The sequence below is a fragment of the Lotus japonicus genome, chromosome 5 (assembly GCF_012489685.1).
Source record: "Lotus japonicus ecotype B-129 chromosome 5, LjGifu_v1.2".
Classification (NCBI taxonomy): domain Eukaryota; kingdom Viridiplantae; phylum Streptophyta; class Magnoliopsida; order Fabales; family Fabaceae; genus Lotus; species Lotus japonicus.
In genome coordinates this window covers 48,956,789-48,969,200 of record NC_080045.1, presented here as the reverse complement: position 1 = coordinate 48,969,200, position 12,412 = coordinate 48,956,789, and the positions used below count along the sequence as shown (strand labels likewise).

The 12,412-nt window shown below is 43.4% G+C and overlaps 1 protein-coding gene across 1 annotated transcript; it reads left to right on the top strand.

Moving 5' to 3' along the window:
• The first annotated feature begins 2,990 nt into the window (after positions 1 to 2,990).
• On the top strand, positions 2,991 to 11,864 carry LOC130717394 (MDIS1-interacting receptor like kinase 2-like). The gene is made up of 4 exons (XM_057567614.1): positions 2,991 to 3,682; positions 9,477 to 9,737; positions 9,992 to 10,858; positions 11,148 to 11,864. Exons 1-4 carry the CDS (start codon positions 3,253 to 3,255, stop codon positions 11,627 to 11,629), a joined length of 2,040 nt encoding a protein of 679 aa, XP_057423597.1. The 5' UTR covers positions 2,991 to 3,252; the 3' UTR covers positions 11,630 to 11,864.
• The last annotated feature ends 548 nt before the right edge of the window (positions 11,865 to 12,412 follow it).

Here is a 12,412-nt window from a genome sequence, read left to right as displayed (position 1 = left end):
CATGGGATTGGCCTGATGATGAAATAGTGGGATCCAGTGCAAAAGTTCAGTTTAATTTTCCTGAGTTGTTACCTGATGCTGAAACAGATGTGAATGAAGGATCAGGCGAATCAGTTGTACAAGGAACTGTGAATCTTCCTACTGGTAATGTGGTTCAGAGGACTCAAAGATCAAGACACTTGCCTGCTAGGTTAGATGACTATGTGCTATTTCCTGACAATGAGGTTACACATGAAGGTGATCTGGTTCATCTAGCTTTGAATGCTGAGATTGAGCCAGTGAGTGTTGAAGAGGCTTTTCATCATGATAATTGGATCTCAGCTATGAAGGAAGAGCTTGGTTCTATTGAGAAGAATAAGACTTGGAGTCTTGTTGATTTACCAAAAGGGAAGAAGGCTATCTCTGTGAAATGGGTCTATAAGACCAAGTTAAAGTCAGATGGCTCTATAGCTAGGTATAAGGCCAGGCTTGTAGCAAGGGGTTTTCAACAGAAGGAAGGGCTTGACTACACTGATGTTTTTGCTCCTGTGGCCAGAATGGAAACTGTAAGGATGGTTGTTGCTACTGCTAGTCTTAAGAATTGGAGGTTGCATCAGCTCGATGTTAAATCTGCATTTCTCAATTGACCTCTTGATGAAGAGGTATATGTCCAACAACTTCCTGGCTTTGAGGTTAATGGTGATGAGCACAAGGTTTATAGGTTGTATAAAGCTTTGTATGGACTCAAGCAGGCTCCTAGAGCATGGAACAAGAGGATTGATGGTTTTCTGAATCAGTTGGGATTTGTAAAATGCATCTCTGAGCATGGTGTATATGTCAAGAGATCAAAGAACACTGGAATGATCATAGTGTGTCTATATGTGGATGATCTCTTGGTTACTGGGAGCAGTGAAGATGAGATAGTTGAATTTAAGGGGAAGATGGAATCTGAATTTGAAATGAGTGACATGGGAGAGCTTTCATTTTTCTTGGGAATTGAATTTCTCAGGACTAAGCAAGGAATTTTCATGAGCCAAAGGAAGTATGCGGCTGAGGTATTGAGGAGGTTTAATCTAGCTGAATGTAATGCTGTGACTTCTCCAGTGGAGTGTGGTACTGTTCTGACTAAGGCAGATACTGGGAAGTCAGTTGATTCTACATTGTTCAAGCAACTAGTGGGTTCTTTAAGGTATCTGTGTTGTAGTAGACCTGAAATTAGCTATGGTGTGGGACTTGTGAGCAAGTTTATGGAGAATCCTAAAGAGTCTCATTATCTAGCTGCCAAGAGGATACTTAGATACATTAAAGGAACCCTTAGTCATGGTGTGTTGTTTCCAGGAAAGGCTTACAATGTGAAGAAGGAAGTCACAGGTTATGTCGACAGTGACTGGAGTGGAGACAAAGATGATAGGAAAAGTACTACAGGCTATGTGTTTTTGTGTGGTGATGCACCAATCTCGTGGTGTTCCAAGAAGCAGCCAATAGTAGCACTTTCATCTTGTGAAGCTGAGTATGTTGCAGCTTCATTTGGTGCTTGTCAAGCTCTATGGATTAACACATTGATGGAGGAAATTGGACTGAGAACTTCTGGAATTATGAAGTTGCTGGTTGACAATAAGTCAGCTATTGATCTTGCCAAGCATCCTGTGGCTCATGGAAGAAGTAAGCATATAGAGACTCGTTTTCATTTCTTGAGGGACCAAGTCACAAGAGGAAAACTAGAGTTGGTTCATTGTCCAACTGAGGACCAGCTTGCAGATATGTTTACAAAGCCATTAAGGCCTGAGAGGTTTGCAGCTTTGTGTAAGAAGCTGAAGATTGTATCTGCTGAGAGTATTCTGAATTAAGGGGGAGTGTTGGAATTAGTGGTAATTCAGATTAGGTCCTTGTGTTTTTAGAGAGTTTATTAGTTGGTCCTTCAGAGTCTGTATGTTGTTAATTGTGATCCTCATGTAATGAATAAAAGGCACTCACTGTGTGTGAGTGCAGTGTATCAATAATATTCATCTTCTTCATTCAATCAGAGTTTCTGATCTTTCCTACGTTTACTTCAAGATTCATTCTTTCTTTCTTGTGTTGATTGTTCCTAAATCTAGCATTGATTGTGATAATCAATTGTGTTCAATGGATTTCTGAGATAGAAATCCAACATATTTTTGATATTTGTGTCCTGTGAAAATGGTAATGGTTCAAAGTTTTAAAACAATAATCACATGCATCGTATCGATCAGTTCAACTATTTTTGTTCTCATTAAAGTGTGGGGGGATTTTCCTTTTTATTTTGGTATTTGCAGAGTTGAAGACACGTTTGGGCGTAGTTACTGTGGACCGAATGACAGGGAATTTGAATTTGAATTTGAATCTGCTACCAAACGACCCACGTGGGTAGTAGACGTACATTGTTATTACTATATTGGTTTGGCAGGACTATGAAATTACTACTAGGGAACTAGGATGATGTGAATGTGATGTTAAGAAAAATGTGGGATTGTTTTTAGTAACACATATTGTGGGTTCGATTTTTATTGAATTTGTTCATCTTTCATTTCTTCTAGCAATTTTCAGTGCTTTCTCCACCATAGTTCTGGTTTCTATTCACAATCTAACACTTTAAAATCATTTTTTAGTCATTGTTTGATTATAGGCTTAAATAAGTTTTTGGTCTCTAACCTTTACTAAATGCTTGGTTTTCGTCCCTCGTCGGAGTAAAGGTGAGTTTTAGTCCCTAACCTTTGCCCAAAGATTTGGTTTTGGTCCTTCCGGAGCTGTGGGTCAACGCCGGAGCTCCGGTGGCCCATGTGACATGGCCATGTCAGCTCATTAAATTAACGTGGTCATGCCACATGGGCCACATACTTGAGAAATGTGATATAAAATCATATTTCACATGGTCATTGAAATTTTTAGGATAAAATTAAGCCGGACTTAAATTCAAGTAGCAGCGCGTCTCAAATTAACCTTATTAATTGTAAAATTATTATTGGGAAATCTAACCATATCAACTATGCATTGGAGATGCTCTAAGTTTTTGAAAGTGTCCAACATGTCATGAAACAGTTGCTACTGCCTTTCATTTATGGTTTTCCCCCGTTCCCTTTAGTACCTGACTTTCCTTACCTGTGACACATGTCTTGTTTGTAACATTGACCAAACTCTCTTTGCTTGAGAAACAAAGCGTTACATAGCTTTGAGTTCAAAAACCACAACTTGTTGCTCTAGAGTTCAAGTGTGAAAACCAATCTCTCTTGAATCCTAAACCATTCTGAACTGAAAATGGGGTTTTCAGCATCACTTCTTCTCTTCCCTCTCCTGTTTTTCCTCTTAAATCCAACATGGGTACATGGGAATGCAGAGCTAAGAGCACTCATAGACATGAAAGCTAGTTTGGATCCAGAAGGCCATCATCTACGCTCCTGGACTATCAATAGTAACCCATGTGGTGGATCTTTTGAAGGAGTGGCATGCAATGAGAAGGGTCAGGTTGCAAATATTTCTTTGCAGGGAAAAGGGCTTCCAGGGAAGCTTTCACCAGCCATTGCTGAGCTCAAGCACTTGACAGGACTCTACTTGCATTATAACTCTTTGAATGGAGAGATACCAAGAGAAGTTGCAAACTTGACTAAGCTTAGTGATTTGTATTTGAATGTGAATCATCTTTCTGGGGAAATCCCTCCTGAGATTGGCAGAATGGAGAGCTTGCAAGGTATAATCTGTGATTCTGTTGAACATGTTTGAAACTTTTATTCTAAACTGTCTTTGTGTTTCTTCAAAATTTGCTGTGTTGAAAGTTTGTTTCTTTTTTCTTCTTGTACACTTAAAATGCTGTTTTAGACATGGGTTTCACCTAAAGATTTGAACCTGGTTGTGTATTAGGAACTATGATCCAGCAGCTGGCCCAAGTGAGTCATTAGCCCATGTGGGGTCGAAGCCCAAAGAGTGGAAGGTATACTCTAGAAGGGGCAAAAGGGACAAAGGGAGTAGTAACTAACTAACAGCACAGCTGGTGAGCTGGCGAGAGAGAGGGGAGGTAGGATTGTAATCCATTCCATAATATAAGGAAGGTAGTGAGAGGTAGGGAAGGCATTCTGAAATCATTGAGCGTGTAGTAATGAGTAGGAAGCAATAGCTTCCTATAGGAGCTTGGCTCTGGTCAGTTTAGGAAAGGCTTTTTCCTTCTCTGTAACGATTTCCAATTCATCAATAAACAATCCTGATTACTGTTTCATTCCTTCAGTTCTATTTTCTGTTTTGGGTTTCCATCAAATTGGTCCGACCTGCCGGATTGATTCGCCGGAACCAGTGAATGCCACCCAGAAAATCCAAACACACGACAAACTCGATGGAAGCAAAGCTTGATGCTCTTGAAGGCGAGCTCGCTGAGATGCGAACGTCGCTGGTAGCTGTTACGACGGCGATGAAGGATCTTCCTGCATCGTTGATTGCGATGATGGAACGATCGTTAGGAAAAATGTCACACAGGGAAGATGCAAGTGCAAACCGAGACAAGGGAGAAAGCTCAAGCGCTGAGGTTCCTGAGCAACCTGAAGCGAACGAAGGAGGACCACGAACGCAACCTCTACACGGCGATGCGTTGGCGGAGTTTCGCCAGTCAGTAAAGAAGGTAGAGTTGCCGATCTTCGACGGGAGAGACCCGGCGGGCTGGATCTCACGCGCGGAGGTGTATTTCCGTGTGCAAGAGACTTCACCGGAGGTCAAGGTGAGCCTCGCTCAGCTCAGCATGGATGGACCCACCATCCATTTTTACAACTCTTTGTTCGAATCAGAAGCTCCCCTGACGTGGGAGAAGTTGCGTCAAGCTCTTTTGGAGCGTTATGGCGGTCACGGCGACGGTGACGTGTACGAGCAATTGACTGAGTTGCGTCAGAAAGGTACGGTGGAGGAGTACATTACCGAGTTCGAATATTTGACGGCCCAAATCCCAAAATTACCTGAGAAGCAATACCAGGGATACTTCTTGCATGGTCTGAAAGAAGAGATACGGGGAAAGGCGAGGAGCTTGGTGGCGATGGGCGGAGTGAACCGCTCAAGATTGCTCTTGATCGCCCGGGCGGTGGAGAAGGAAGTAAGGGGTGAAGCCGGGTCGGGTTATAACCGTAGTTCGAGGATTGGTGGAGCGGGTTTTCGGACTGGCGATCGCCCGGGGCCGAGTCGCCCGGGAAGCACCGATTGGGTCTGGGTCAAAGGCGCTAAGGATAATGGGCCCGCGACTACTAATAAACCAGTTTTTGGTGGCCCAAAAGGAGACCCCAAGGCAACAACAGAAGCTAGGAGGGCCGGTCCACGTGACAGGGGATTCTCCCATCTCACTTATCATGAATTATTGGATCGGAAACAAAAGGGTCAGTGCTTCAAATGTGGAGGCCCTTTCCACCCAATGCACAAATGCCCCGATCGCCAACTCCGAGTGCTGCTCGTCGAAGACGGCGACGACGACGCCGGCGATGGGAACATTCTCGCCGTAGAGATGAACGAGATGGAAGACGAGGTCGATGGTGAGCTAAGTATAATGAGTTTGTGCAATCTCGTCGACCATGGTGAACCGCCACAAACCATGAGGCTACAAGGAAAAGTGCGAGGGGTGCCCGTGCTCGTGTTAGTCGACAGCGGAGCCACTCATAATTTCGTTGACCACAAGGTTGTGCAACGAATGAGCTGGGAAGTGGAAGACACTCCACGGATGTCCATCAAGTTGGGAGATGGTTTCCAGACTCACACCAGAGGTAAGTGTAAGGAGCTTGACCTGGAGATTGGGGATTACAAGTTCTCGTGCACACCCCATTTGTTTGATCTGGGAGGCCCTGATATTGTGCTAGGAATTGAATGGCTCAAGACGTTGGGAGATACAATTGCTAATTGGGGAAAGCATACTATGAGTTTCTGGCACGGCACACAGTGGGTAAGGCTACAGGGTCTTAGTGCTGGCGTAAGTTCCATGGGGGCGTTGCAAAGCATCCTGAGAAGGTCTGACCTTGACAGCAAGCTAGCGTTTGGACTCTTGGAGCACCGGCATGAGGTTCCCAAAGGTCAGCATCTAGAGGCAGCGCAACAGGAAAGCTTGCAGAAGTTGTTGCAAGAGTATGACAGTGTGTTTGAAGCTCAGGAGGGGCTACCCCCGAGTCGAGGCAAAGAGCATTGTATCAACATAAAGGAAGGGCAGGGACCAGTCAACGTCAGACCATATCGTTATTCCCATACCCATAAAAATGAAATTGAAAGGCAGGTTCAGGAGATGTTGTCAGCCGGCATCATACGACATAGCTCAAGCGCTTACTCCAGTCCAGTGCTCTTGGTCAAGAAGAAGGACCAGTCATGGCGTATGTGCGTGGATTACCGCGCACTCAATAAGGTAACAGTCCCTGATAAGTTTCCCATTCCTGTAATTGAAGAGCTGCTCGATGAGTTGAATGGTGCTAAATTTTTCTCAAAGCTTGATCTCAAGTCGGGGTATCATCAGGTTCGCGTAAGGGCAGAGGATGTGCATAAAACGGCATTTCGTACCCATGAAGGGCACTACGAATTCCTCGTAATGCCGTTCGGTCTCATGAACGCACCATCGACGTTTCAGAGTTTGATGAACGCAGTTTTTCGTCCCATGCTCCGGAAGGGAGTGCTTGTATTTTTTGATGATATTCTAGTGTATAGCAGCGATTGGGAAAAGCACCTATTGCATCTTGAGAAGGTCTTACAACTCCTCCAACAGCAACACTTGACAGCAAACAAGAAGAAATGTCAGTTTGCGCAAGACTCAGTGGAATACTTGGGGCACCTGATTTCAGCACAGGGAGTGGCGGTTGATCCTAGCAAGGTGGCGAGTGTCAAGAGTTGGCCCGTGCCCAAGAATGTAAAAGGGGTGAGAGGTTTTCTTGGATTAACCGGTTACTACAGGAAATTTATTCGGGATTATGGGAAAATAGCAAGGCCACTCACAGATTTGACAAAGAAAGATGCTTTTCAGTGGGGAGCTGCAGCACAAAATGCATTTGAAACTCTAAAAGGGAAGCTCACAACGGCCCCTGTTTTGGCACTTCCAGATTTTGAGAAAGAATTCCTAATTGAGTGTGATGCGTCAGGGTGTGGCCTCGGGGCGATTTTGATGCAAGACAAGAAACCCATAGCATACTATAGCAAGGCCTTAGGACCACGGAACCTCGCTAAGTCCGCCTATGAGAAAGAGCTTATGGCAGTAGCTTTGGCGATACAGCATTGGCGTCCTTACTTATTGGGACGGAAATTTCTGGTGTCTACTGATCAGAAGAGTCTTAAAGAGTTGCTCCATCAAAAGATTATTACTGGGGAACAACAGAATTGGGCCGCGAAGCTATTGGGGTATGACTTTGATATCGTTTATAAACCTGGGAAGTTAAATAAGGGAGCAGATGCGCTATCGCGCGTTGGGGAATATGGTGAGATCAGGACCGTGTGCACGTACCCGCGCTGGGAAGATCACCAGTTGATAGCAACAGAGGTTCAGCAGGATGCAAAACTTAAGCATGTGATCATGGAGTTACAAAATGACCCATCAACTCATCCGGAATTCAGTCTACAGCAGGGGATTCTGTTGTACAAAGGGAGGCTGGTTTTGTCACATACTTCCTCTCTAATTCCACAGATGTTAAAGGAATTTCATGCCACCCCACATGGCGGGCACTCCGGATTTCTCCGCACCTATCGGCGGCTCGCGGCCAACATCTATTGGGTAGGCATGAAGAACACGGTGCAAGAGTTTGTTCGTAGCTGTGATACATGCCAAAGACAAAAGTACATGGCCTCATCGCCCGCAGGCTTGCTGCAGCCTCTACCCATCCCAAATCAGGTGTGGGAAGATCTCTCGATTGATTTCATAACTGGCCTACCTAAATCCAGGGGATACGAGGCAGTGCTAGTGGTCGTGGATCGCCTATCCAAATTCTGTCACTTCATTCCGCTGAAGCACCCCTATACTGCGAAGAGCATCGCTGAATTGTTTGCCAAAGAAGTCATACGTTTGCATGGAGTTCCCTCAACCATTGTGAGCGACCGGGACCCAGTATTTATGAGTCATTTCTGGAAAGAGCTTTTCCGGTTGCAGGGCACACAGTTGAATATGAGTTCCGCGTACCACCCCGAATCGGATGGACAAACGGAAGTCGTAAATCGCTGTTTGGAAACGTATTTGCGTTGTTTTTCGGCTGATCAACCTAAAACGTGGGCAACTTGGATCCATTGGGCTGAGTATTGGTTCAATACATCTTACCACTCAGCCACACATATGACCCCGTTCGAGGTTGTTTATGGACGCAAACCCCCAGCAATCACACGTTGGGGACTCGGCGAGACCAGGGTTGACGCAGTGCAACGTGAATTGGTTGATCGAGATGAGGTTCTGCGCCAGTTGAAGGCACAACTCTTGCGAGCCCAGGGTCGAATGAAGTCACAAGCTGACACTAAGCGGGTTGAAAAATCATTTACTGTCGGGGAATGGGTCTTTGTGAAGCTTCGCGCACATCGTCAACAATCTGTAGTAACCCGGGTTCATGCAAAGCTGGCAGCCCGATACTATGGGCCTTATCCTATCGTGGCTCGTGTGGGTGCGGTGGCTTACAGGTTACGTTTACCAGAAGGATCGCGAGTTCATCCTGTGTTTCATGTGTCATTGCTCAAGAAGGCGATTGGGGACTACTCTGCAGAAGCAGATTTGCCAGATCAATTGGAGGGCGAGTGTGATGACAAGGACACACCCGCCACTGTTTTAGCCACTCGCCTGGTGAAGTTGCAGGGTGACACCATTCAGCAGCTACTAATTAAATGGCAAGGCAAAACTGCTGAGGAGGCTACCTGGGAGGATGCCCTCACCATCATGAGTTTATACCCAAACTTCAACCTTGGGGACAAGGTTGTGAGTTCAGACGGCGGCATTATTAGGAACTATGATCCAGCAGCTGGCCCAAGTGAGTCATTAGCCCATGTGGGGTCGAAGCCCAAAGAGTGGAAGGTATACTCTAGAAGGGGCAAAAGGGACAAAGGGAGTAGTAACTAACTAACAGCACAGCTGGTGAGCTGGCGAGAGAGAGGGGAGGTAGGATTGTAATCCATTCCATAATATAAGGAAGGTAGTGAGAGGTAGGGAAGGCATTCTGAAATCATTGAGCGTGTAGTAATGAGTAGGAAGCAATAGCTTCCTATAGGAGCTTGGCTCTGGTCAGTTTAGGAAAGGCTTTTTCCTTCTCTGTAACGATTTCCAATTCATCAATAAACAATCCTGATTACTGTTTCATTCCTTCAGTTCTATTTTCTGTTTTGGGTTTCCATCATTGTGTTTACTAATTGTACCATTTTTATGTGCTCTCTTCCACTTATTCCCAAATATTGTTGCATCTTGCTTTTGAATTCAGTTTTACTTACCTATTGATATTTTCAGCTTTGATCAGGTATAATGCTTTTTTGGTGGTCCAAACTTGGCAACTTTCTTATTTTTCCCCTTTTCACTTGGTTTGCAGTTTTGCAGCTTTGTTACAATCAGTTAACAGGAAGCATACCTACACAGCTTGGTGCTTTGGAAAAGCTTAGTGTTGTTGCTTTGCAGTCAAACCAGTTAACTGGTGCTATCCCTGCTAGTCTGGGTGATTTGGGTATGCTGGTGAGGGTAGATTTGAGCTCTAATAATCTTTTTGGTTCCATTCCCACTAGCCTAGCTGATGCTCCTTCACTGAAAGTTCTGGATGTTCACAACAATACACTTTCTGGGAATGTACCTTCTGGTAATAATAATGTTACTGGAGATATTCAATTTTGTTGGTTCTTTCAATTTTATGCATGATTGGATATACGGTGAAAAACACGGTGCGGTCAAAATCATGGTGGACACAGCTGCAAAAGCTAAGGGAAGTTGCATCTGTCCACCGTGATTTTAGTTTCACCGTTATCTTCCACTATGTATCCAAACATGAACTCAGTAATATGTTTTGCTCATTCTAGATTGTTTTTTTATTTGCTTTTTCTTTGTTAAATGTAGCTCTTGAGAGACTAGATGCTGGATTTTTGTATGAAGACAATCTGGGATTATGTGGAGTTGGGTTTCCATCCTTGAAAACTTGCAATGGTTCAGAACATGTCAATGCAAGAAGACCTGAACCTTATGGAGCATCAACAAGAGATATCCCAGAAACTGCAAATGTGGAGTTACCTTGCAATGGAACTCAGTGCCTTAATTCATCAAAATCCAAAAAAGCCACATCAGTTGCTATTGGCGTACTTGTGGTAATAATTGCAATGTCTGCAATTGGTGGTTTAACCTTCATGCTATATCGCCGGCGAAAACAAAAGCTTGGAAGTTCTTTTCATGGCTCTGATAGCCATCCAAGTATTGATGAAGCCAAGGGAATATACAGGAAAAATGGATCTCCTTTGGTTAGCCTTGAGTACTCTTCTGGATGGGACCCTTTGGCTGATTATAGGAGTTTGAGTTTCAATGGGGGTAGCAAAGATATGTTCCAGAGTTCCAGGTTCCACTTGGAAGAAGTGGAGTCAACTACTCAATATTTCTCAGAGTTGAATTTGCTGGGCAAGAGTAACTTCAGTGCAACATACAAAGGGGTTTTAAGAGATGGATCTGTGGTTGCTGTGAAGAGCATTAGTAAAACTAGTTGCAAGTCTGATGAGGCTGAGTTTTTAAAGGGATTGAACATTTTGACCTCACTGAGGAATGATAATTTGGTGAGGTTGAGAGGTTTTTGCTGTTCAAGGGGAAGAGGTGAATGCTTTCTGATTTATGATTTTGTTTCTAATGGAAACCTGTCAAGCTTTCTAGATATTGAGGAAGGTGATGGAGAAGTCCTTGAATGGTCCACTAGAGTTTCTATTGTGAAAGGGATTGCTAAAGGTTACCCTTCTATCCTTCCTTTTTACCAAATCACTTTCTTATAACTTTTGACACTAGTAGCATGTTTGGAAATCCTTTTACAATTGATTCCAAATTCAAAATCAATCTGGGAAGAAGCTTCTGGGTCCCAGAGGTGATTCTGAGGAAAAATAAGCTGATCCAAACATGCTACGTCAATTTTTAAGATATCAAAATATACAATGCAGTGACTAGTAATAGACATTTGATCTTTGTATTACTGAATGTAATTTGAAGTTATATTTTACTAAAACATTGTTTTCTTAATCAGGTATGGCATATTTACATGCATACAAAGTAAACAAACCAGTTATTGTGCACCAAAACATCTCAGCTGACAAGGTTCTCATTGATCAACGTAACAATCCATTGCTGGCAGATTCTGGTCTCTACAAGCTTCTCACTAATGACATTGTCTTCTCTGCACTTAAGGCTAGTGCAGCAAAAGGTTACCTTGCTCCTGAATACACAAACACTGGCCGATTTACCGAGACAAGTGATGTTTATGCCTTTGGGGTGCTGGTTTTCCAGATTCTTTCAGGGAAGCAGAAGATAACTAGCTCAATAAGGCTTGCTGCAGAATCCTTCAGGTTCAACGAATTTATTGACCCGAATCTCCATGGCAGATTCTTTGAATATGAGGCAGCTAAACTAGTAAAAATAGCTTTGCTTTGCTCCCATGACTCTCCTTTTGAGAGGCCATCCATGGAAGCCATTGTTCAAGAACTAGGCAACTGTAGTAGCTGTCTCTGATTTTAATGATTGAATTACTTCTCCCTTGATCCCCACAGTGGCCTTTGTGGTGGTGAGTGGGTGATGAGATGAGAAGTTAGTACTAACTACTCTTGGTGGTGAACTGAACTTTTAGGGAATGAGATTGTTCTGTATCCTTGTCCAAGGACTTGCTTTAATGTGAATGCCTGTTATGTTGTAGATTAGAAAAGGGGCATTGCTCTCCTCAAATCACATGTTACTATGTTGAATGTCATTTTTAAAGGTACAAGGAATTTAGCTATTTTTGGATACCGTTGGCACCGGTGCAAACGGATATTAGCATTCACTTTAAGACAAAAAGTGAAAGAATATCGTCTTATGAGTTAAAAACCTATCAACGCTGCAATCAACTAATATCCGAACATACACATAATTTTCCCACTAACTGTACTGTACAACTCTGAATTAGGATCATTAATTTTCCTATCTTTACCATATTCCCTAGAAAGCTTTTGCACTATAGAGTTATTTTTACCAAAGAAGGAATGATCATTCACAGGTGTGGGGTCTAACTCACAAGTTTTACAAAGTAAAAAATTTCACTTTAAAGGTTTCTTTTTGGTACATCTTCAATCATTATTGCTGGTCCCAACCCAAGCCTTTCAAAATGTTGGAGTCCGGACTTAATCATCCTCATTTTAAGACTTGCTTTGCCAAGTATGCTAGATTCTGATAGTTAAAATCTGTGGGGTCAGTTTTCTAGATGTAAATCCATCAATTTTGAGCTTGTAAGTAGGACACACCTCTAACCAGATTCATAAT

What these genes read in the sequence shown, in the direction of transcription:
- LOC130717394 (XM_057567614.1), top strand. Translation starts at nt 3,253, where the DNA reads ATGGGGTTTTCAGCATCACTTCTTCTCTTCCCTCTCCTGTTTTTCCTC. An exon ending in CAGAATGGAGAGCTTGCAAG is followed by an intron (nt 3,683 to 9,476) that starts GTATAATCTGTG and finishes CTTGGTTTGCAG; the next exon opens with TTTTGCAGCTTTGTTACAAT. An exon ending in TGTGAAAGGGATTGCTAAAG is followed by an intron (nt 10,859 to 11,147) that starts GTTACCCTTCTA and finishes TTTCTTAATCAG; the next exon opens with GTATGGCATATTTACATGCA.